This window comes from Aptenodytes forsteri, unplaced genomic scaffold (assembly GCF_000699145.1).
Source record: "Aptenodytes forsteri isolate BGI_AS27 unplaced genomic scaffold, ASM69914v1 Scaffold257, whole genome shotgun sequence".
Taxonomy (NCBI): Eukaryota; Metazoa; Chordata; class Aves; order Sphenisciformes; family Spheniscidae; genus Aptenodytes; species Aptenodytes forsteri.
In genome coordinates, this window is record NW_008795194.1 from 6123940 (window position 1) to 6150776 (window position 26837).

The 26837-nt window shown below is 37.7% G+C and overlaps 1 protein-coding gene across 1 annotated transcript in view; it reads right to left on the reverse strand.

The window, feature by feature from the left end:
- PARD3 (par-3 family cell polarity regulator) overlaps positions 1-26837 on the reverse strand; it is a 428182-nt gene that overhangs the window by 138319 nt on the left and 263026 nt on the right. Inside the window, exons 15-19 of the mRNA XM_019471891.1 lie at positions 25361-25550; positions 19274-19422; positions 17942-17986; positions 11116-11343; positions 5124-5340 (exon numbers count right to left, since the gene is read on the reverse strand). Coding sequence (XP_019327436.1) covers positions 5124-5340; positions 11116-11343; positions 17942-17986; positions 19274-19422; positions 25361-25550 — 829 coding nt within the window. The remainder of the gene's footprint in view (positions 1-5123; positions 5341-11115; positions 11344-17941; positions 17987-19273; positions 19423-25360; positions 25551-26837) is intronic.

Sequence of the window (26837 nt, forward strand, 5' to 3'; positions counted from 1 at the left end):
GGGGGAACAGAGACAACGCTGTATCTGATTTCAGCCAAACAAGGTTGCAAACTAAATTATCTATTTCCTCTCACAGAACTGGAAGATGCAACACTGCAAAGCTTCCAGTAATCATTTTAAATGCAATTAAATCTAATTTGGATTAGATTTTAATGGTAATCTGGGAATATTACATTTGCATTGGCTATCCAGTGCATTGATTTACCCACCTGTATGCTACAACAGAAGCAGGAGTTAAATTAAAGTTAAAAAGAGAGGAATTAAAGATCAGTTACCATACGTTACAGCTTTACACTTCCATCAACATTACAGGCCAGATCTTGAAATATACAGTCTCCAGTACTAAAAACACCTATGCACATGATTAATTTTAAGCATACTGTCTCGTTCCATGAACTTCAACACACAGTGCTTATGTAACCCATTGAAAAGCTGTGTTTATGTGGGACTGAGGTATTAATTCCTACAGTAGAAAATTTACTTATTTCATATAACATACTTATCCACAGTTGCTTCAAATTACATTACAACCATTTCATAAACAACCTCCAAAACCAAGGCAGATATTTTCTTGCTTAAACTCGAGGTTAAGTCACAATGTGTATATCCTCCATCTTTTGTTCTCCTGAGCAGTTCCCCACGAAACTCAAACATACCATTTGTTTTTGCAAATCCATTTTTATCCGATCATATCGATGATTACTTGTTTCAGCAGGTTTTTATTATCAGGCAGTGACTGTCCCTCCAATATTTCCAGCAAGACGTGACTACATAGCTTGGCCTCCCTACTCCCCTCCTCCCTTTGGAAACCCAAAGCTGCTTTTTTCCCTCCTTATTCTCAACATCTTGGTAGTTCAGTTTCTTCTAAAGATATTATTCCTCAGATACATCCTATTCTGAGACTGATCACTTGTTGGACATAATTTTTCTATCATAAAACTCTCCAATGAGATTTCTCCTATACAAACTCTTCAGTAAGAGCATGGCTGTCTACTTCCTTGCAAACAAGACAAATTCCACCCAAAAGTGGCATAATCACAGTGATGCCACTGTCTTACAGAACCATGGTTCAGGGATGACCACAGAGGAAAATTATATATGGCTTGAGGAAGCTGGGGAAAGATGTGGAGCTACCACTTCATTTGCTTATCACCTATTAGCTCACCAGTCCAGTCACCCATCTAGAAACTATATCCAAGCTTGTACACCGGGAATAAGCATGAATGAAGTACAGGGATCTTAAGTGATCAGCTGCACCACAGAAGACCATCATTTCATCATCACCCAAAACCTGCAAGTAAGAACAATATCAAATCTCCCTATCTTATGTCCTGAGGGCACCCACTTTCATAAATTAAAATGCCCTGTACATGGCAGGGGCAAGAGGAGGGGAAAAGAAGGCAGCACACACAATTTTTCTCTCTCAGGAGAGGAATGTCAAAGAATTACACAACAGAGAAGCCCATCAAATTAATGTATCCCTACCAGCACTAATTACAGGTGCACTGTTTGAAACTGTGAAGCCTCCTTCTTAAGGCAGCACTACAGGGACTTATTTATCAACTGTTTTTGTCAGGTTGATTTTTATCAAGAAGCAAAATCTCTACTTAAAAATAAACAAAATCAGAGTCAGAAATTAGTAAATATATTTTAGATTGCACTTGGAGAAGCATACAGATTTTTATAAACTTCTGGTGTCAAAACATATATCCACTCAAGCCTTTTTAGTAGGGAAACACAAAAACTAGCAGAACTCCGTATCGGCTTCCCAAAAACTATTTGCTCAACCGGCAGTGGCCATCCAGGCACCCCCTAAATACCAGCAATGGAGAAGAAGGAACTGCACAGCCTTGCATTTGGTATGTGATTACAGCCACAGGACAATGGCACACGATCCTATTGAAGGGATAAGAAAGACAGGAATGATGTAACTATTCAGGTAAAACAAATATGTTCAGGTGTAAGCAAAGCTCTGCAGCACCTGCATCTCCTCCAATAGACCAGTATTTTTGTTCAACACTTTTCTAGGTTAACTTCTGCCCTATATTCATCTGTGAAGAGAAAGAGGCTTCTCAGCCAAACGACAAATTTAAATAAATTATTCTGTTCTGCCCTGAAATGTCAATTTGAAAAAAGAAATACATACATGCTCAGACAGATTTATTTCACAGTGAGAAGGGTGAACTTTCAGACTGTCCACAGCCCAATGTCAGCAAAGGTCCTCTGGAAATAACGGGAGTTGCGCCTGTCAGAGCCACACAGGCTGCACCCTGGTTTTACAGTTCTCCTTCATGGTTACGTCAATCCTCTTTACAATGTTTGATAAAAGCAGTAAAACAATGGAAGTGCTTAAAAGATTTACTTATGATTTCAACCTGCTATCTGAATCATCCAGGGATTTCTTGGAAATGATGACTAGATGCTGAAGGATAAATGTAACCTAGGGTTCTCTAGTGGGAGTTTCCATCTCACAGTACAGTTTAATGAAGTTCCCAGTAGCAAATCCTAGGATTTTAACTGAAGGCAAGGAGAGTTACTTTTATACATCACATAGACTCCACTTTATGAGCTGCCAGTTTGCATATAGGCAGTAAAAATCCCCTTGGCTAAATACAGACATTGGAATAAAGTGTCAGTTAACAGTAATTTCATCCTGCAAGTGTTCTTGCCCATACAACCTAATGAAGAGAGACTATTTTAAGATAAAGGCACTGAAAAGGAAGGAAAAAAGTGAAAAGGGAGAAAAGAATAAGAACTACAAAGAAATCACAGTGTTACACAGAACCAAAACATCCAATTATGCTTTGATCATGGCTTGAATTTTAAATGTTACTGTCATCATTATTTTCTATCGCACAACTTCTTTCAGTGATTACTTGATATCTATGATATATGTCAGATGTACAGAAAAACAAAGCATGTTATAGGCAGAAGTAGTAGCTTATCTTGCAGACATAATAAAGCCCATCTCTCAAACATTATTGAGAAGACTGTCAACAAAGCAAATCAAGCACCGAGTGGAAATGAGGCATAATGCTTAATTCCCTCAATCAGCATTTTCCTGCTTGCCAGGAGCACCTCTCTTGGGTGGGCTGACAAGGTGCAAGCTAATTTACAGATCCAGGAGGAGTCAACTGCATCCGGATAGCACTGCTCCCACGTTAATTAAGAGAAGACTGAAAAGTAAAGTTCACTCAGAAATGGTAGTGAGGGAAAAAAATAACTCAAGGAAACGTTGACTGTTATGAAGAGCAAACAACAAAGTAATCATCAGATGTTCCTATCTGTCAAATTACTGTTGTTTCCAGATTAAAGATTTCAGAAGTGTTACATCGAGCATACAGACAAGGTTACTTCCTATTTAGCTGGGAGTGCCTGATTAAAAATGGCATTAATTTCCACTTTTGCACTTGGTTCCATCTAGAGCTTTCAAAGCTGCACGGAAACACCAGACATCAGACTCTAAGGCTGGAGGGCAGAGAGGAGCCAGCGAGCCCTGCACTGAGCCGGCTCTCTGGAACATGAAGGCTCCTCTCTTTGGATGGAACCCTCTGCAAGTCAGCCCTTTGCCTGTGTACCAAAGCTTGCAAGATGAAGCAGCTATCTCACAGGTCCTCTGGGTACCAGGAATGTTACACAGGAGGAAACTGAGGACCAAGGAGCTGCCCAAGCTTTCTAGATGCTGTAAACACTTTCTGACTGAACTCAGGAGATAGCACTCATGGTGTCCAATTAGCTAGTTACAGTCCACAGAATTTATCATGTATAATTTACCTCGATTTTGCCTGCTGCAGAAAAACGGCAAAGACTGCAGAAGAAAACCAGTCAACATTTCGTATCTCTAACCTTCCACCCTCCCCCAGCGCGAGGTGCAACTCTCAGCTCCAGGCTTCAATTTAGGCAGAAGATGAGGGCTTCCCCATGGGATTTGCAGGGAACCAGGCTGAAGTGCTCTCTTCCTGTCTGAAGTGTGGGACTATTTCCAATGACTCTTTTGGTATTCTGTGGCATATGCTAACAACCTAATATTGTTTTGTGTTTTCTAAATACATTTTGTAACTAATATTTTCTAATTAACTAGTTTTACTACTAACTAATTTTGTAATATGATTCACAGACACAAAACAACTCTCAAGAACCTATGCAGTTACAACATAGATTCAATTAATGTTTTACAGCATAAAGAAGGTAACAGGATGAAAGGTAACTGCAGCTCCACTTACACGTTTTCAGAGCAGAATCACTGTTAATAAATCTTTAAAATAATACCGGTATTTCACTTCAAAATTAAATAATGAGTCACTGCATATACAAAAGAAAACAAACACTGCCTTAATATTGTTTTTTCTTGCAAATATATTTATTTACTCTAGCTAGCTAAAAGAAAGACTGATTTTCTTGCCCTCTCACCCCTTCCCACAAGTGATCAAAGCTGTTTGTCATGTTTCACCATTTACCCAGAACAGCAGGGTGTCCCTCAGCAGACTGCTCCTTTCAGATCACTTATGTCTGCTGGAGAGACAACTCCTTTCAAAAATACTCAATGCTTGGTAAAAATCAGGTCTTTCACTGACCCCTTCTCCAGACTGTGGGTTCTCAGAGCACACAACCTTATTTAGATCCTGTTTTCCTTGAGAGGACCATGCTGTTTTTCAATCTCAAACTGATTCATCTCTTTCACATCATGCCTCCATGATACCAAACAGTCTTAATAGTAAAGCAAAGACACTCATTTAGTAACACATAAGCTTTGTGTACAGTATTAGGAACAGCACGGTTTAAGAAAAAAACAAAATCCAAAATTGTTTGACCTGCCAAAGGATACGTGCACTACTTAGACATCACCAAAGACTCTTTCCAAGACCAAGCAGTTTGGTGCTTAAAACCTTTTTTTCCTTTGCAGCCCCTTTAGCCTGCCAGCCACCTCCTCCTCTTCCATTCTGAGCTGCTTCCCTTCCATGACACCACTCATAGGCTCAAAAACTGAGATCAGCCTATATACATCATGCATATATTTGTATAGTAAAATACGGCCTCAGCAAACAATCACAATAAAAATGAATAACTAAAAGATAAAATTTCATTTTATAATTCATTCTTACGTTTGATTGCAAAGCACCTACCTGAACATGTCTCCTAAGCCTTTCAGCATTCCTTTCTTTGCCTTAATTTTATCCTTCTCTTTATCTCGATCTTTCTTCTTTTCCTTTCCAGCCTTTTTTCTGTCGCCTTTATCTTGGCTTCCATTCATCTGTCTCTCCAATGAGTGGGATGGCTGGTCACTTGCTGTGGACACAGATTCTCTACCAGATCTTGAGCTTTCCTCTGTGTCTTCCTCCACTGAAAGCACATATTAAGAAAAATCAGTGGGATAAGAACAAACAACAAGGGCAGGCTTTTTGGTGTATTGCATAATGTATTTTGAAGCAGGATATATGCACAACCACAAAATATTCTTTTTTTTTTTTTAAATCAGCATCTGCTTATGTGGGGGTTTCCTGGAATGTTCATTTGTACTATTAAACTCCTAAAAGCAAGGAATCCACCTTTGCGGAACACTCTGCAAAACATGATTCGTGCTTTGTGGGTACTCTGAATAATGTATGGATTAATAAAGAGGATTAGCAAAGTGATGTTAATTGGCACATTTTGTTTCGGTATCTAAATCAGTTGAGGAGAGCTTTAGAAATATCTGCAAGAAGAAAGAACAGCAGTGCAGCATGCCCTGTCAGTAAATTCTTAGTAATACTCTCATAAAAATATGAAAGTCATTAAGGACCATTAACCCTCAATACAAGGCTTAGTAGACTTTTTCTTCTGCTGCAAGTAACATCATGGTTTTGTCACACTACTTCATTTCCTGGAGCAGTTTAAAACACATCATGCACCATGATTTTTATTCTTGGTTTTATTCTTGGTTGAGATGGGGCAGCCTGGGAGGTTCGGGTGGGGAGATTCCATCCAGCAGAACAAGTAAAATCCTTTAAGGGCAGATAACATGTTTCTTCTCTGTTTCTAATCCAAGACCAAGACTCTGAGAATCCTAAAGTATACCCAAGGTTAGATTTAACAGAGCACATGTATTTCAGAAAGTTTGAAAGAAAAATGACCAAAAGAAATAATCCATTCAAAAACTGAAAACTCCCCCAATATCTTAGTGAGAAAGAAATAAAACACTTCAAGCTCGTGGGTCAGAATCCTGCAATCATTTTGACTTAACTTAAAGCCAAGTCCAAAAATTACACTGCATGGCTGGTGAAGCTGTGACCTTCCAGGTGCTCTAACATTTTATATCATCACATTATAAGTAGGGCTACACGATCTCCCAATTTCCAACAGACAGCGCAAAGCAGCAATTATGATCACAGATGCATACTTTGCGCTGCCTCTTGTAGCTCTAATGAATACAAAGGCTCCAAACAATTTTTGGCAGTAGAAGTTGAAAAATACAGTTTTGCTTTATATATACAGTCTATGGAAAAGAAAATTTTTTTGTACTCAATAGATTTGGAAATGGCCGTGGCTTATAGAAGGAAAAAAGAATAATGTTTTAGTTTAGCATATGTTTATTACTTCTTCTTCTTATTCCTACTAATATTATTGTTTCTAGACCTCCAAGACTCTTCTACAGCCAATAGAAGTGTGTAATTCTTTAGAAATTTCTCATACATAGACTACGGTAGAATATAAACTTGTTTTTCTTAGTCATCATTCATATTCACCATACAAGTAATTGAACCTGAAAAGTCTACAGATCACTGACTGAAAGCCATTCAATATTGTCTCTTCTCTCTCTCAGATACTTGCCTGCAAAATACTGTTTATTCATTAATATTACAATACACAGACCTATCCAATAGACTTAGTACTTATTCACTGAGTATCCCAAGATTTCTATAAATATTCTCCAACCCTGGAAGTTCACATAAACATATTTCAAGAAAAACATACCACGTCAGATAAATCTCAACATTAATAACTATTTTTGTATCTCAACTAGTACTCTGAAGTACAAAAAAAAAAAGAAAAAGAAAAAGGACAGGTGTTGGCATTTCATGTTAACTTGTCTTCAGGACCGCTATGAGTTAAGCAGATGATACAGCTTCTCAATTGTAGGCACAGTTTTAATATTCAGATAATTGTATTTTAGGAAATTAATAGGCCTGTCCTATACATGCTCCGTACTAGCTGTACTTGTACTTTTTTTGGTCACAGTGTTTCTTAATCAATGTCTGGGATGATATTTAGTTATTATTAAGGAATACCACTTTGGAATAGAGATGCTAATTTTTTGCATGTTAATTTATAGCTACAATCTGTTCCAGTTAAAACCAACTAGACATTTAAAAGCTTGTACTTGCAAATGAATATAATTAGTGAAAAAATGCATTAAATTTCTGACAAATTCTGAAGTCAAATGTTTACTTGGTACCTCATTGCTAGAATTTTAAAGATGAATCCATTTTGACCTATGGTTGTTCATATTCATATAACAATACATTACATTAATGTTAAATATGTATTAAGTGTACTGTGCTATGCTGAGTTGCTGAACAACTTCTCATAACAATACTTCCTCTTATTATTTATTGTGCATATTCTATGGAGATAATATTGCCTCCTTTCCACACTTGTGCTGCAATAAGTATTTGTCTATCATACACACTTTGCTTGCAATTAACTCCGTAGCTTAGACTGAGCCCTGTGAACTAGGATGCCTGTTCTCCGGGAGTAAACTGGTGTCTCTACTGCAGTAAACAGATTTCCAGTTTTCTTAAAAGGACTGAACATGAACAAACTTGTTTCACTTTTATGCAGTACAGTCATTCTGCAATTAACATACACCTAATTACTAGTGTTTAGAACAAATGCAAATGCTGCTCAATTAAAATTCAAGCCCAGGCTACAAATGAAACTTCTAATTTTTGTTAAGTTGCAGTAATGACATTAGGTTACTGCAAAACACAGAATGTGTTTGTTTTGGTGCTGTTATTTCTTTCCTTTCCTGCAACCTCCTGCCACCCCATTCAGGATGCTGAAGCCAAAAAGTTAAATTGGAGTATACTTTAAACATCAATTAAACCTGAAAACTAGTGTCATTTCATGAACCACACTGTACTAAGGAGAACTACACAATCAGGTATTATGAAGCTGTTCTCCTAATTAGGCCATAAAATGGAAAAGATGCACATGAGGAATCAAAGCTACTTAATGTGAAGCTATTTTGCCACTAAGCTTCTAGGCCCCTTATTGTGATATTTAATACAGCCCTAGATTCTAGCAATTAAGATTCAGCAAAAGATTAGAAAGCTTTGTCGATCTCTCCCAATCCAAATGCCTTGTTCTCATTCAAGACACTAAAGATAAACAATTTGCTTCCAGTCAGCTATTTCAAGTATTAAGGGGAAAAAAAAAAAGCAAGAAAAATTATCTGTAAAAGCTGAACACTCACACCTTTCCACAAATGTTACTTCTTTACAGCCATTAAAACTCACGCATCTTCTCAAATACTTTTAAAAATGTTGTCCCAGAACTGGTCACTGCTATCTGATTTTCATTCTACATTTAGTAATTTAACAGTATGTTGTTCCAAGGACAGCAAGTACATTCAGAAGAGAGTCAGCCCCTTTGCCACATATGCTACCTGTATTTTTATGGCTTTCATATATGGGGTGATGACATGTTAAGAATTCCTCTATACAATTTACTGCAGTGCTATTATTTGCTACTTCAAAGAGGGTCACTGTCTGGGAGAAAGAAGCACTCTTAGCACTGAAACACTTGGAGGAGAAAGGGGAAAAAATTCAAGTAAGACAAATGGATCCAACCTCAAGGGCAAATTGACCACCAACATGTTTGCCTGGGGTTTATAATGAGAGAAAGCCACATTTTAATTTCAAACAATTATGGAATAATTAAATACAATTAAAAAAAACTTAGGCAACGTCGTTATGGCAGCAGTGAGGCATTAGTTACATTAGGACCAGATTGTTAAATTAACTTCTACATATTCGTATGTGCCCAGGCTTTGTCCAGCTAAAGACACCATTTGGTAAAATCTCTGGAACCTGAGGCCACATATAATTTACACGAAGTGGAGCAGACTGCAGTGCTTTCAGTTTTAACACAGATACAGACATGTTTTCAGAAAGACAGAGCTGAGGACCTAGCATTTTTTGCTGCTCCCAGGCAACATATGGCTGGGCCAGCTCTTAAGCTCCCACGGCCACTGTGAGAAGGAGAAGACCTTGAGGACTGAATTCTGTCCAACCAACTTACTGTATTTGCTTTGCTATTCATCTGCTTCTATTAGCCTGGCTCTGCAAATTTCTGGATTACTTCTTAGATGTTTTATTATAATATATGGAAGCTATTAAAACACAAGTAACTCAACAGAATGCACAGTTCTATGCGCATAGCTTGGTCACACTTTGCTCAGCCCTTCTTCACCATGTGGGATTTGAGAACAGCCTCGCTCTTGCTCTCCCATGATACTGAGATGGCTCTTGGTCAACCAGTGCTAGACGACTTCATCCATACAGAGAGATGAGGGCAAAGATTCACCCCATGGCATTTTGAATTCAGCCAGAAGGCTTTGTTTCGTTTCCGCTACTCCCATGCAAAGGATACAAAGGCCACCAAATACTTCCTTGCTACTCTCTATGCATTGCATCAACAAGCTCAAAACCCCTTACGGTAATCTCGTAAACCTATACTCACCTAGAAACCATTTCATTACAACAGTTTTGCTATATTTTTGACCAAATGAAGTTAAACCATCTGTAACTTCTGGATAAGCCTTGGCTATCTGATGCCTCAAAACAGGATATTACTATCAGTGGGCTCACACCAAACAAGGCCTTTTAGAAAAACATGGTCTTATGTCCCAAAAGACCATAAGCATGCAGTCTGGGACAATGATCAGGATCACTACACATTTTCTCATACCTATTCTTCTACTGGCCAGAAATAGATTGACATCCAGCAGCACCAGACCAGCATTTAGCCTCACTGCTGCGTGAAATTGTTAGGTGCTGGAAAAGCGAAGCAGAATTAATTCCGTCTGTAACTACCTTTGAGAAAAGTGACTGGAAAAATGATCTCCCTTTCAGTCATAAAACACTTTTAGAAACAGGCAGATTTTAAAAAAAAAAAGCAAAGAGTTTTAAAAAAATAAAAGAGTGATTACACAAGTAGCTTATAAAAGAATATCAGGCAATGATGCTTATGAAACAGACTTTCTGAAACTAAAAAATTTTAGAAAAAGCAGAGAGTGAAAAATCTCTTTTCAAACCTTTTCTGTTAGCATTCAGGCTAAATATTTTACTACTTCAACCTTCCCACCATCATCTTCATTCATAAACTTCTAACTAGCTGCAGGTTGATTAAAAAAAATTCTGCTGGTGTGTGACAAGTTGAAAGTAGTACAACATGAAGGTTAAAAATTCAATGATTTTAATACAACCCCTGATGGAGGTAATTTACCATTCATACTATTTTCATTCAATACAAGCTGCCATTTTACCAGCCCATTCTTACATAGTTCAATAATGATAAGGTTAGCTTTGAAGTGATTCTTTTATGTTAATGACATTCTCCACATGTTGGGTCATACTTTGGGTTAAAGAACTGAAAATGTAAATGAATGCCCATTAGGGTGGGTAATAGCTGATCATTAATGTTACATTTTATTAGATCTGCCAGCCTTACTCACTCTAATTAAAGGACAGTGATTCCCCCCTCCCCCCAGACAGTACAAATGTACTCTTTCAAAGTTAGATGCACATATTTTTGTAACATAAATTCAGTGGGTTTTTGTCTTTCTGCATATTTTTTTTCTAATTTACATTAGTAAATTAATTAGTTGTCTTACAGAAAATTTTCATAGTAATTTAAGTAAACACATTCCTACCAATCTTATTTCCTTATTTTAGAAAGGAAGGAAGCTGCAGAGTGTTGCAATCTGTTAATGCATATGAAGGGAAAAAGCCTGAAAAAAATTGAAGTTAGTTCTATTCTTTTAAAATCCTAAAATTATCTTCTACTTTTAATCACTTTCTAAAGGAATAAACCTATGTTGTTAACATTCTTTGTGTACAGCAATAGTTTACTTACAAGTTTCCATGCCTTCATCATCATCATCTGCTACAGGTTTATCGTATGATTTGTCTATGGCAGCTCTGAAGCTTTCATTGCAGCCTCGTCCTCGGATAATTCGCGGGCGCGGGCGGTGGAAGGGAATATCACCATTCAGAGTCACCTCAGCAACGGCTGTCTGCAGACTTTCTAATGAGCTGGATTTCTTCAGACCTAATGAAGGCCCAACATCTCTGGTTGGGGAACCTTAGTGATTTGGGGGGGAGGGAAAGTAATTAGAATTAGTATTGAGAACTGCATGCTTGATTATGCATATCCATCCTGAAAGTCTTTGGGGACACACTTAACATTATTCACATCATCTCTCAATAATCTGTAGGGAATTCTCTGCAGATTTGTTGGTCTCAGAAGTGAATGAGTATGTCAAGTCATAGTCAATGAAACCGACAACGTTAGCAATGTCTGGCTTTTCAAATCAGTGAAGAGAGACCAACATCCATTACTATTATTTTAGCAATTTGAATGATAAAGTAATCACGGGGCTTTAAAAACATAGCTCATAAAACCAGCAGAGACACATATCTATCGGCATCAAACAAAACTATTAATTATTTTTGTTTTGATCAGAATATTTCATTTGTACTAGGAACTGATGAACAGAGAGCAGATTACAGGCATATATCCTATTGTGTTTAGAGTAACAGTCTTGCAAAGCAGCCTGACTTCTGGCTTCAAGGAACATGCCGTTTGCTTTTAATTGAGTTTTAAAGAGTTGCATCAAATTGCTAACAATTTCATAATGAAATGCTTCTGAGAAATATCAGTTGACTTGCTGGAATTTTGTGAAGTTGTTTAAAAATAATCTGTGGAAAGGACCCAATTAGTCAGGCAATACCAGTTATCCAGCTGGAAAAGAAAGGCATTCCTGGCAGTCACCAGTTTGATGTTTGGGCAGCATTACAGCTGGGGCTGAGGGCAGCTCTTATCGCTGCAGCATGTCCAGAGGTGTGCCAAGAAAGCCCCAGACAGCATTCTGCAAAACCTTTTCCCCATCCAGACTTTTCTTCTCAAGGTTGTGGACTAAATGTCTACCCTCTGTTTTTAGATACACACATTCACAGTGCAAATCAGCTGACGATTGCACAATTAGATCTCATATTATAGTTAAAACTGCGAGAAATCTTTCAGGGGAAAAAAAATCACTGTATTTATTTGAAGTGATTTTATTCAGAAGTGCAGTATAGTCTTGGCCAGATTTTCCATAGGATTTGGGGCTGGAGAGCAAGATGAGGTGGGACATCATCATCGCCACATTTCCTGAAGTTATGAGACCAGAGCCCTCACCTAGAGTATGGAAACCTCACTTTTTCTGTACTTGAAGGGAGCAGAACAGAGAAGAGTCTTGTGGCACCATGGCAGTCCCAGGTAGTGGGTTGTTACTCTGTTGATATCACTATCCTCATCTGACAGAGGCACAGAAAGGTAGCTTTCAAAGCCAGCCAGCACTGAGAGACAGAGCCAAGAACTGAACCCTCAGCAATACCAAACCAATGAACAATATATTTGTAAGCAAGGTCTGGTGTGAATAATGCAATAAAGGAAAAATACATTTTTTAAGTATTTATCTCAGAATACTACAAAGCTCTGGAGTCGATCCCTATTCTGGAAGATATTAGGAGGGAGAAGAAAGACAGGATCTGTCACTGTTCTTTAACAAAGGTATGTGAAGTTAGCTTACATTGTGGAAAACTACTACTACACTACTAAAACCAGCTTCTTTCACTATTCAGTATTGGGTGGGGAGGAAGACGGTTGCTGGACCTACAGAAGGGATGCAGAATAACAGCATGGCGAGTCTCCATGTCGTTTGTTAACTTGGTATGAGATGGAGCAAGGCAGCAAACGCTTTCATTTTCTATTCAGCTAGAAGTCTGAGCAATTAAGTTAAACTGAAATCCCTCAGATCAAATAAATTCAAACAGCAGCTGTCAAAGTATTCCCCTTCAGCTGCCCTACTGATAAGATGAACTTGTAAATAGAAACAAAACAAAAATTCTCTCTCACAGGTCTACACAACTCCTGCACTTTGGTTCGCCCGGAGGTCCGGAGTCCTGCTGCTTGGACCCTCAGCCAGAAATAAACACACCCCAACAAATGAGAAATTTTATCTTGATGAACTCACATCTCCTAGAAGAAGTCACCCTCACTCACACCCGTACTTGTTGGAGGGCCGAGGGTCATGAGGATGGCTGGGGGCACAGTGCAGCTGCTGGGGTGAACAAGAGCAGCCGGCTGGGACAAGGGGGGTTTGATGGCTTCCCAGCTGTGCAAACAAACTGCAGTCCAGGTTCACCAAACTTCTGAACATGGGCTGAAGTCTAAGGCAAGTATTTTTACATAACACTCTCTTTACCAAGTAAAAGAACTCCAATTTAGACAGTGCCCTATAAAACTATCCACTTGCTAGCATATGCCAAAATCTGCTATTCCTCCACTAATGCCTGCAGTACACAAGAAATGAAATTTTATTTTGTTTTTTACTTTTCGAGGTTGTATTTTGTTAAAAACAGTCCATGAGGCAGGAAAAATGAATGCAACATTTTGAAGGAAAAAAAGAGGAAATGGGACAATCATATATAAACCAGCTGTTTGACAGATTCAATTTCATATACAAAAGGAAAGGGTATCCTCTTACATGGCAACTTACTGTAAACTTCCTTATTCCAGATTCTGCTTTGCAACCTTGAAATGAAATGCTCATGTATCTTTTCCTAATTACTGAGTGGCTCTTTTTGTAAACAGTAATTATAAAGAAGGCATTTATGTGCCCATTTATGTTCATAAAGGACGTTAAAAAAATTCCATTTCCTGCCACCCAATACAGATCTTTGTGAGAACTGTATTTATGTAAGCTGTGCTTTCCCAAAGGCAAAGCTAGATGGGTTATGACCTAATGTTCCTTGAGTACTGTAAAACTAATAATGAATTACAGAAATGATAGGAATATTTCTTGAACTTGGGTGGCCATGAACACAAATGTGGACAGGTTGCAGGACTTGAAAGAGGGAAATGTCCTTTCGCAAGCAATTTAAGCACTGTGATCATAAAGCTATGTATATTTTAATGCCTTCACTATCTTCTATGGCCACTTCATAGCAAGTCTACTATTTTCAAAATACTTAGTTAAGCCTCCCTGTAAATTGAGTGAGTTCAGAATTTACTACTAGAATTCACCAGCCAGGAAGTGAGTTGTTTACCCATAATCCGGTGAGAAACAGCAAACTTTCTTTAAAATTGATTCTGTTTAAAATTTATGAGTCACATCAAAACCTTGTTTTCTAAATACAAAAATGTCAGCATTTTCTTCCAGCCTTTACAGCGCTGGTGGTAATCATCAGAAATGTTATCTGCTCAGAACGAGTTCTACTTCTATTTTGACACCAGAATTTAAAGTAGAAAAAAAGAAGAGAAAAAGACACATCTACCTAAAGCATCTTTATATGACTGAGGGATAAAAGGGATTCTTTTATCGTTTTTAAAATTTGAATTTTATTAAAATTTTCCTTTCCAACAATTTTATTAACAGCTTTTGAGGTAGATTCATCCCTCTGTGCCACAGCAGTCCTCCTACTGTGACTGCCACCACGATCGCAGCCTCCCCGCACGCTCCGCATACACGCTCAGCCGTACGGCTCTACTCTACATGCCACACACCCCTATCCATCTCTCAAGGGCTTTGTAGGATGCTCACACCACCCCGCCAAGCACAGCCGCTGCCCACCACACATGCATCACCACTCCCTATGTCCCCAGCTGGCCAGCCCTTGGGGACAACGGCCAAGCCTTGCCCTCTAGGCCATGCAACCGCCCTCTGCTCATGCATGACTGTGCTGGCAGTGTGTGCATCTGCTCTCTCACGGCACAGACGGCCCCCACCACATAACTTCACAGCACGTACAGATCCAACAAGACATTTAATACATATAGATCACATGAAGCCTACGTGTTGCTCCCTGCTCCAAGCCCTTTCTTTTTCCCTTGTCCTGACGCTGTTTAACAACTCATTGTGCTTCCACTTCTCTCATCTTATGTTAAGTATTTATACAGTGCCACAAATCCGCTTGGGCGATTTGCAAAGGCAAAAAGCATGGTGTCAAAGGATATATGAAGTTTCCTTCAGTGTTTCCTTCAGTGACTAATTTTAAAGATTATGAATATTTTTTTTCCATCAGCACTTTCTTTTAAATGATTTAAAATGACAGTTTTATTTCTTTCTGAAACATTATTTTTATTAACTCTCAGGTTAAATGCTACCAGCAATTGATGCCAAAAACTTCCCTCGATTTGATTAAACCAGTTTTGCAAAGGCACAAAGTCTACTTTCTGAACACTTTCTTAAAGGACATTAGCAGTGAGTTTATTTACTAACATCTGCTCTATTAGATTTGATAAAGTCTTCTATTTCTAGTTCAATTCATACACTAAAAGAGTAACATTTTGGCTGGGGAGAGCAGGGGAGGAATAGAGCAAGCAACTGCATCAAAAATAGTTTAGTTTTAGTTCCATTTAATGAAACAGTTTATTTAAAAAGCACTGTGTAAAAATAAATGAACAAACAAAATTTAAATAAATGGGGTTTGATTTTTTTCCTTTCTTTTTCATTTTCACAATGTGTACACGGAAAAATAATCACCTAGAACTATAGTATGCCTGGGACTCAATAAATGAGACATGCTCAATTGCTACTGAATATACTTCTAACCTCCAGGATGAACTGTAAACACTGCAAGGATTAGGCACTTCAAGTGAACTATAGAAAGAAAAATAATTAAAAATCTATTATAGTAACTAGGGCTGGTAAGTTCTATACTCTCCTTTTCAGCCAATACTATTAAGTCCAACTTTGACTGTAACAGAGTTTGTTTTTATTTTTTCTAAAGTAAATATATGCTAAAGTTTTCTGGCTTCTAGAGTTCATTAAAATATAGTTCACCACACATTTGAAGCGATTTTTTTCTTAGAACCAGATGATTTTTAAGCCAAACTACAGTAAGTGGTTTGTTTAACAACCACATCCATCTTCAGTAATGGGAGAAATCCAGTGTTTATATACAAAACCTGGTTAAAAGCACGCAAGATAAATAAAATAAAAGTACAGTGAAAGGTGTTTTTCCTTTTTTCCAGCCACTGAGCTTACTGTGTTACAAAATATGTAACTGCTTAGTCCAGATGGTTACGGTCATGCTCTTTCACCCAAGTTGTCTGACTTGTCTCCTTTTTGGAATTTAATCCAGGTGTTACACATAGAGAAAAACTACACTCTATTAATACCACCCTGTATTGATACCACTAAAAACACTATACACTTTTAAAACCTAAGCATCATATTTTACTAAAACACACAGGTTTTACACCATTCTAATCACATCCCATTCAAATAGGCAGCCTAATAAGAAAATGAAAAATAATTAACAATAATTTTGAGTTTGATCTGTTACTCCTTTTTATGGGAATAATGCTCAGCGGTGAAGGCAGTTCCTAAGCACTGATTCTTACCACAACCATTAACACAATTCATACATTCACACTGTGATGGCTTTAATCCTTCAAAACATTCATACATTTTAATTTTGTGTACTCATTCTCAATTTGTAAAGCTGCAAGTCTGTGGCCATATTAAGAGCTAGAAGTTTTGGTTGTTTAAATAAAAATCACAATTTTATCACTTGGTTACTTACAGCTTTTCAGTATTCCTACTCATGTTGTAAAGTGTGGTTAAACAGAGATGCAGTTGTGAATTATTAATTGTAAATTCTGTATGGAATGTCCTACTCCCCAAATCATGCTAAAATAAATAATATTTTCAGGTTAAAAAGGTGAATTGTTCCTAATTAGAGCTAAGTAATGTTGTGGTCAATTTTATCACTTGGTTACTTACAGCTTTTCAGTATTCCTACTCATGTTGTAAAGTGTGGTTAAACAGAGATGCAGTTGTGAATTATTAATTGTAAATTCTGTATGGAATGTCCTACTCCCCAAATCATGCTAAAATAAATAATATTTTCAGGTTAAAAAGGTGAATTGTTCCTAATTAGAGCTAAGTAATGTTGTGGTGTCCTCTGGATCTAGCCTAATTAAAATAGCATGCCAAAGGTCAAAAGCTAACATATTAATAAATCATAAAGGTTCATAATTGCAGTTGGTGCATTATTTTAATTACTAATAAAAAATATGCTTTGAAAGCTATTTCTCATTATCATTGTGTGAAATGTTACAATCGATGGTATGTGGAAAAGATTCTATTTACATATTCTTTTGTTCTGTTACGATGCTCGGGTTTCAGCTCCAAAGGCAAATCAACTTGCACTAATAATCTTCAGCTCAACTCACAATATGTATCTGATGACCACTTAAGGCAAAGGTAGCAGTTTTCTAATTAAAATAATTATTTCCAAGCACTGTGTTAGCACTGTAATAGCCAAACCTTCGACTCCTCTACATCATCTCTCTGTGCATTAGAGTTTGAAGCTAGGAGGAGATTTTCCAAGATTTTTTTGAAAGGACAAAAAATCCAAACAACTGTGAATATTTATGAGTTCAAAGTGTAGAAACAGGTGTCTACCTACAGTCACATGTATGACCTGGTTGAACAGACTACCCTAGATACTTCTCTCCATAGAGAATTTTCTTTTTCCGAACGACTTGATTATTCACAACAATAGAAAGCAGCCATGCAAGTACTGGAATATTCATGTTTTCATGCAATTTGACTGGCAGTTCTGTAATTGTGGTAAGCTGCTTTGACCAAGGTTTCTATAGCAACAGCCTTACTGTCAATTCTTACCTGTTTTCTGGTCATCCATTGTACTGAGCTTAGTCTCGTCAGCTACTGTTAAAAGGTAAATGTATAACGGTTAGCCCAGTTAGTGCCCATGCCCCACATGCATCCAACATTCCTTCTGTTTTGCATATTGTTTTTCCAAGTTAGGGAACCTTAGCAATGTCATACTTCATGCAAATAAACTGCAACAGTAAGCAAACATTCTGGGTAGAAATGGCAGCAAACTAGTAACCTTCATGCAATGTCAGTCATGTTCACATCGCAGGCAGGTACAATATGTTATTTACACGTTAGCACATCACAACTAGTCAAGACAAGTCAATACCACCAACCTTACTGTCCCCTGAAGAAGTTGGTGAATTAGGGATTGTAGTTAAGATATTCACAATTATTGTAAAGGAACGAATCGTATTATATTTTATTATTCTGAGTAGGGAATTTTGTGTGTTTAAACAATCAAAACTCACTGTTTAAGGTTACTAGAGTCTGCACTTCAGAATCTAAATTCAATGGCAGAAAAACAGATGGGCTTGTTAGCGATTACTTATTCTCAGTTGTTTTATCAGTTAAAATTATTATAGTCGATTGTCTGTCTTAGCTGCTGCTACTTTACAGGGCTTCTGATATAAATATTAAAACTTGGGTCTCAAACAGATGTCAGACTAGCCCCATTTTCTATTTCTGAAGGAACTCTTAAAAAAAAATACTTGCATCTGTAATATCTTAATCAAAATCCATCTACAAAATGAGCTTTAAGGCTATTGCATTATAATCCTGAACTGAGAGTAATCCTGCCTTCCCAGAACCACAACAGTTTTATGCAGTTATTCTATATGGATTGGTAAATGCACTTTTCACCTTTCACCTAATAAATACTTTTAATGTTTATGTATAACCATATATCCAGAGGGCTATAATCAAAATCCATCTACAAAATGAGAGACTACAAAGGATCTTTAAGGCTAATTGCATTATAATCATGAACTGAGAATAATCCTGCCTACCCAGAACCACAGCGTGGTACAGTTTTATGCAGTTATTCTATATGGATTGGTAAATGCACTTTTCACCTCCATTTTAATAAATACTTTTAATGTTTATGTATAACCATATATCCAGAGGGCTACAATATTTAAATGTATGGACATTTACAAGTGGTACAAACAATACACAGGTCACTTGGCCACTCACGTTAAGAATACTTTACTTCCCATCAGTAGACATTACGTGCAGTAATACTGCACATAAACAATGTGTTTGGAATTACAAAATCTATATACTTACAACATGAAAATCAGGTTCAAATAAAACAATTGAAAAAATATCACTCACTACCTAGATCCATGCTTTTGGATTTTCGTGTTTTAACAAACTCCAACTGACTGGCATCTGAAAATTGCTTTGTACGCTTTTCTGACATGCTCTGGCGTCCAAAACCCTCTCGCTGGAAGGCAAGCACTGGATCAACATCTGGACTAAGAGTGCTGTAGGAAGGGAAAAAAATCATGCGAACATTTATCAAGATCACGCAACCTTTCACTCTGCAGAGAAAAGCATTTATTTAGCACGTGACTTCCACCAAAGATAAAGTGCACATTTTTAAATAAACCACTGCAAGTAGTCAGTTACACACACACGATGGATTTGTTTTACTGCATCGAGCAATTCTAGTTAAAAAGTATCAAGAATTTCACTTATGAGCTTTAATGAAAGATATACGTATCTGGTGCACTATACATATACTATCAGAATGTACAGCCCCAACACAGGAATAATTTGAGGGAGAATAAAACAGTTCCTTTCTCTGCATGACAAACAAATATATTCTCCTGATAGCAAATTATCAGATCTTTCTTCATGACAAAATGTTTTTAGTAAAGCATAAATAGAATCTGTCCTGCCTGAAGCCCACAGAGCTTTAAACTTCTTCATTTAAAGACTTTGCATTAAAATTTCTCTCTAAATGTGAAATTGCTTGTACATTTTTCACAGCATCTCCTGGTTTTAACCTGGCTACGACAGACAAACATATTTTTACTCATTACTTCCCTACAGAGCAAGTATTCGCCACAACGGCTCCACCACTAAATCAGAAATGGGGGTAACTGGACTGAGTTTCGGTCTCTTCTGCAAGTTTCTTGCAAGACCTCGGCTGAGTGAGTCAGGTCTTCAGCGAGCAGTGATCGGCATTTCACTATGCTTCATCAGAAGCACGCTGAAGATAGATTTATTAATGTTGGTCAAGTGTTGGCAGAATCATGAATGCAAGAACGCAGGCAAAATTTGGTGTGCAGGCTAAACCCTAGGCTTGCAATGTGTCACCATGGCCACAACACGTGTTGAAAACAATAAAAAATAAAAGAAAAAAAGCAAGATTGCTTATTGCTAATAAACAATATGAAAGGAAATTCACACAAAGATCTTCTGACTCATGCAAAAGGGGAGAGTATTAAGAAGAGCCCGAAGGCAAGCCCAAAGAATTTAGATTTCTACTTCAGCTGGCACAAAAAGAAACCAAAAGCATAAAATACTGAAAAAATTAGTATTTTGCACCATTGTTATCTATCCTATAGGAAAAAGACCTCTCAAAATCCCCCCTTCGATTGTTGTTGTACTTCTCAAGATAAAAAGCTGAATATTTTGTCACTGAGATCTCTAAATAGACTAATTGTCATTCAAAATATTGTATATATACATGTTACTGTTCAGTAACATGTTTCAAAAGAATTATTTTCTACTTTAAGGGCTAAGTATAATACACATCTCATACCTAGTGAGAAACAGGCAAATAGTGAATTTCTGCAGAAACCAACTTATACTTTTAAATTCTGTAACATGCACACGTTTATGTATGCCATGTACTATCATTTATAGAAGCATCTTTGATCAAGAAACACCTGGGTATTAGGCACAACAGTGAAGAGAGGTAAGGAAAAGTGTCCAAAGGCATCAAGTACTATAAAGGATGAAAATCACTATCCACATTACCCGGCAGCCTAGAAGAAACTCAGTCTAGTAGTGGCAGATTTACAAATAATAAGATATGTGCATGTGACAAGCATATCAGGATCAGAGCTTATACGAAAAAAGTCAATGTCAAGTGCCTTTTGACTTTAATGTTTCTGGCTCAGGCTCATAATGTTTTACATTTAATTACTGCAACTATTTCAGAGATGTCTGTACAATTTAGCAACGTTTTGAAGCATATGCTTAAAAGCTCTGATGAATCAGAGCCCGAACTCAAAAATAACTATTAGTCCTCGCATTCACTCCCACAAAATAGGGAAAAAATTATCTCCACATGATAGAAAGATAAAACAGACAAGGCCAATATACATTTCTAGCATTTACAGCAGCACAACACGTAGCTGAGTAAGAACCACCTAAGTCTGAAAACGTCCTCCGAGTGACTCAACTGAACTTACAGCGTTTCAACACCTTTCATAATCAGATCATAAATGACTTTCCCAAGGCCACACAGGAGCTTCTGGCTCACTGCTAGTCAGCCCTGTCTCTGAAGGCCAGAAAAATGTGGTTTTACTAAGTGAGAATTTTCTCTAGCAACATCTGTTAACACAGCTCACGTTAGTTAAAGATGACCGGCTTCATCTTGCCGAACAAAATGTATCCTGTGACACTTTCTTCAAAAAGGGTGAATTTCTAAAACTATTTGTTTTGGCTGTATGCTCCTATTTTCATCTGAGCTTGCTTTGATCGACATATATAAAGCTTCTAATAAAACTGAATATCATTTTCATGTAAATACAGCGTGCACATATATATTCAACTTGAAGTCCTAAGAACAGAGTAAAACTCCAAAGTTAAATAAAACTTGAAAAGGGCACCACAGGTCCCGGAGGGAGCAGTGGGGTCTGGACATGGCATCAGCAACCGGGAATCCTGGAGATTGGATCCCAGCGTTTCCACTGACGCTGCCTTTAGGGGCTTTCTCTCTGCTTCCCTTATCTGCCCTTAGCACACCTACCTTCCACACGCACTTATTAGGGGGATTATTACTCCCTGTTTGCATAGTATCCTGCATACTAAAGGCGCTACTTAGCACCAAAAACTACTTGTTCTCTGACATCACGACATCTCATATCTTTTTACAGTACAAATATCTGAGCCCTATGTAGAGTCATCAATTTTCATGTCCTGGTTTATTTCTATTATTAATGACACACGAGCATGTTTTAGTAATTAAGGGAGGCGCAGATCACAGGAGTTTGAATACATGCACGTTGCCTAAAAGTATTCAAAAGCCCCTGTGAAGATCTATAACTGGAAAAGCCAATGAGCACAGAGGAGGAACTAATGCCCCTAAAAATGCCTCATTTTAATATTTTTCAACTACATTAATAAAAGACAGAAGGTGAATTTAGTGCAAGTCATTAAACAATGCCAAATGCAATTTACTATATTCTAGCATACTTAACAAATAAGATTTCTGGAATGACAGCTGATCCTTAAAAGAATGTAACCGTCTTCTGACCCTCGATGTTATTAAAATTCCACTTATTAATCCTGTCTTATTGCCCCTTTGTTTTCATAACATTTTCATCAAGGATTAGGGAGATATTGTGAGGCTGGAAAAGCTTACATTTTCTTCTGTGATTCAGAACAGCTGCCATTCTTGTTTGGATAACCCTTCATCCATATTCCTAGTTCTACCCTTTGTGCCTTCCAGCCAAATCATACAATGCACCTTCGTTTTACAAGTCTTCCTTCATCCATTAGCAGCAGGAAATTAATGCAACAATCTAATTCTACTGCTATTTACTTTTTTACAAATAGAATACATTAGATAGTAAGGCGCTGCACTGATCTATTCTTTTAAGTGCAATTGTATCCGAAGACCTTTACAATTTCTCATAAAGACACACGTTTAAAGGTTTTGAGCGTGATCAATTCTGCAATATCTAATCCCTATTTTCTTTACTGCTACTTTCATTTTCAAAGAAGTATATGAATAGCAAGATACGCTGCAGAAGTAAATGTAAAAGCATCTGCAGGTTTCAAATGGGCTCTTACTTTATGCTGTAGGTTTTTGCTCACATTCGGCTAAAAAAATTCCCTCAGCAATAACCTATTATGTGCAGCCTTGAGTACTATTCTATTTAAACGTCTCAGATTCTCAGCTCTAAAAGCTTTTACAAAAGACAGATGGACTTTTCAAGAGCCCAAATTACAGGTATGACTTGTCCAAGAGAAGAGCTGCAACATTAAAAAAACCCGCAAATGAGGATGAAAAAAATTACCTTTTTATACAATCATGAAAACAGTGCTTAAAATACAGAACTCAATTCCTGGACATAAGATGAAATAAACTAATATAAAGCAAAGAAGAAGCTGACAGGTGCATATCAGCTGGCAGGTGCTATTGCTGTTTTATTAAGATATTGCTGACACATTCGTAACAGGCTCAAGAGACAAGAAAAATAAGAAAATTCATATACTTCACACCATTTGTGGTAATTATCTAGCTTCAAGAAGTGGCAGTGTACAGGGGTGGGCTTTTATTTTGCTATTACTATAGATAATTACAGGACTTGCAAATTAAATCTTAGATCTCTATTAATTGTACTAACTAAGCAATAAACAGTATTTCTTTGCCAGGAACCTAAGCAAGTCAATAATGGAGCTCAATGCATTTCTCATTAAGACTCTTATAGTAAAATGTATAAAAGTAATTAGAGAGTCAACCTAAGATTCACAGAAATTATTTTTACTATAGATTAAACATATAAAGTAAAGTAACTTTCCACAGTTTTAAATGTGGTACTATTACTTTCCATATCATTAAATGTGGAACTATTACAGTACACTGCCTTTGTATGATAATTACAAATCATACAATGATATGAAAGGTATTTCTTCATGCATAATAAAGAAATCTTAACTAGTTCTTGTTGCACAAGCTTAACACCAGGGCAAAACAAAGAGCTGCCTTGACCTCTAAGCGGATTTTAAAATTACCGGACATTATTAGGAAAATCAAGAAAGTATACAGAAGTACTGAAAGCCTCCTAGATATATACTGGAATATAAAAATAAAATCTTTGTTTTATAGACTTAGTGAAATTTACAGCGAGGTTTATAAATTCAAATTTTGAATTTGAATTCTTCTTTCATCTTTAATAAACTCAAGTGTTTAAATTTTGCAAAGTTTTTTTTACAAAAGCTAGCTCAGTTGGCAACTAAATTAATATTAAATCATCAAATTTACACAGCTATATACTGATTTGGTCTTAATAACAATTAGTAACATTTCCACAACTGTGCTTTGACAGAGCACAAAACTGCAACCAGAAGTAGAAAATCTAACACATTATCTGTACAGACTTCCTTCCTGAAACAGGGACAATTACCAGTCTGAAAACAGTGAAATCTAAATGCGATGGAAAAAAAAGATTAATATTAGCAGTAGACAAAAATTAAACTAAAGAAAAAGACGTAACTGCAGTCATCTCTTTTTTCCTTCCTTTCCTTCGAGGGGATCGAGTGCACCCTCAGTAAGTTTGCAGACGACACCAAGTTGGGCGGGAGTGTTGATCTGCTTGAGGGTAGGAAGGCTCTGCAGAGGGACCTGGACAGGCTGGATCGATGGGCCCAGGCCAACTGTATGAGGTTCAACAAGGCCAAGTGCCGGGTCCTGCACTTGGGCCACAACAACCCCATGCAGCGCTACAGGCTTGGGGAAGAGTGGCTGGAAAGCTGCCTGTCAGAAAAGGACCTGGGGGCGCTGGTCGACAGCCGGCTGAACATGAGCCGGCCGTGTGCCCAGGCGGCCAAGAAGGCCAATGGCATCCTGGCCTGTATCAGAAATAGTGTGGCCAGCAGGAGTAGGGAAGTGATCGTGCCCCTGTACTCGGCACTGGTGAGGCCGCACCTCAAATACTGTGTTCAGTTTTGGGCCCCTCACTACAAGAAGGATGTTGAGGTGCTGGAGCATGTCCAGAGAAGGGCAACGAAGCTGGTGAGGGGTCTGGAGCACAAGTCTTATGAGGAGCAGCTGAGGGAACTGGGGTTGTTTAGCCTGGAGAAAAGGAGGCTGAGGGGAGACCTCATCGCTCTCTACACCCACCTGAAAGGAGGTTGAGCGAGGTGGAGGTCGGTCTCTTCTCCCAGGTAACAAGCGATAGGACGAGAGGAAACAGCCTCAAGTTGTGCCAGGGGAGGTTTAGATTGGACGGGAGGAAAAATTTCTTCACCGAAAAGGTTGTCAAACATTGGGACAGGCTGCCCAGGGAAGTGGTTGAGTCCCCATCCCTGGAAGTATTTAAAAAATGTGTAGATGTGGTGCTTAGGGACATGGTTTAATGGTGGACTTGGCAGTGTTAGGTTAACGGTTGGACTCGATGCTTAAAGGTCTTTTCCAACCTAAATGATTCTATGATTCTATCCACTAAACCATGCTCTTACCAGTCTGTTGACTCATTAATTGCAGCTTTAGCCCATCCACCAGCATCAACAGTGCCAAACCCAACATCATCATGGGAACTGGATGACGACTGGTCAGAGAGATGAGGAGGGAGTACCGACAGCCTATCATCTTCAATAATGACAGTGTCGTCTTGGGGCATGTTCACCGTTGGAGACAGCTGATATTTACCTGAACAATGAAAGGGAGAAAAAACCCAAAAACTAAATAATGGCAGAGAGTGCCTTGAATAATATATAATCACAGCTGATAAAATGTCATGTCAAACTGCAATGCTACTGATAAGAGTGACACAACACAGATAATAAAATTAACTACATCTCACTATATACACAACTTCCTATGCAGAGATCTGAAAAGTAATATACACCAGTTGTATCTGTGGCCTACTGCAAGATCACAGAATCACAGAAGGGTTGAGGTTGGAAGGAACCTCTCATCTGGTCCAACCCCCCCGCTCAAGCAGGGACACCTACAGCCAGTTGCCCAGACCCTGACCAAATGGCTTTTGAATATTTCTACTCCACCACATCCCTGGGCAACCTGTGCCAGTGCTCAGTCACGCTCACAGTGAAAAAGTGTTTCCTGATGTTCAGAGGGAACCTCCTGTGTTTCTGTCTGTGCCCATTGTCTCAGGTCTTGTCACTAGGAACCACCAAAAAACATATGTCCCAGAAGACAGTATCTTCTCTTGCATCAAATCGTTTGGTAGAAACGAAGAATGAGTTCAACAGGGGCTAAACAGAGCTCTTCACTTCTCCTGATCAATCTTGCCCTCATGAAATTTGAAACTTGTTTGACTGCTATTGGGAACTTGGAACGCTTTAATAATGCCTCCACAAAGGTAAGAATTGTAAAAGGTGATGAGAACTCACAGCTAAAGCTAAACAATTCCAAATTTTCATTGTCTCCTTTAAAAAATAATCTGGAGGCACACATGCAAAATTTGGAAAAAAGAATACCTAATTCTATTACCACCAAATTCAAATAAGTTTTAACACTTGTTAAAATGCTTAAACTAGAGACATCACATACATGAAAGAGATGTAATAAAGACTCAACATTATTCTCTGTTCAGTAGCAGAATTCATTGGGTTAATTTGTGAGAGTAGCAGTTAAAGGATGGTATTTAGAGGATTCTTATAAACTAGTAAAACACTGTTTCCAAGTAAAAACCAGTTTTAATGTGCATATAAATATTATAAACCCACTAGCACTACTGCTTTTATAGGGATAAATATATACACATAATTCTATTTTCTAGTAATCATTTCAATGCATATTGTATAACAATTTTCAAACTACTGTATAAAAAGCAGAAGCAACTTTTAAACCTATAGAAAACTTTGTCACCAAAACAGACTAAAAAGCTATAAGGAATATCAGAAGGAATGTTTTCATTGCAATGCTTTGTAACATAACTATGGTTTAAATGGAATAAATCTGTTTTTCAGGATA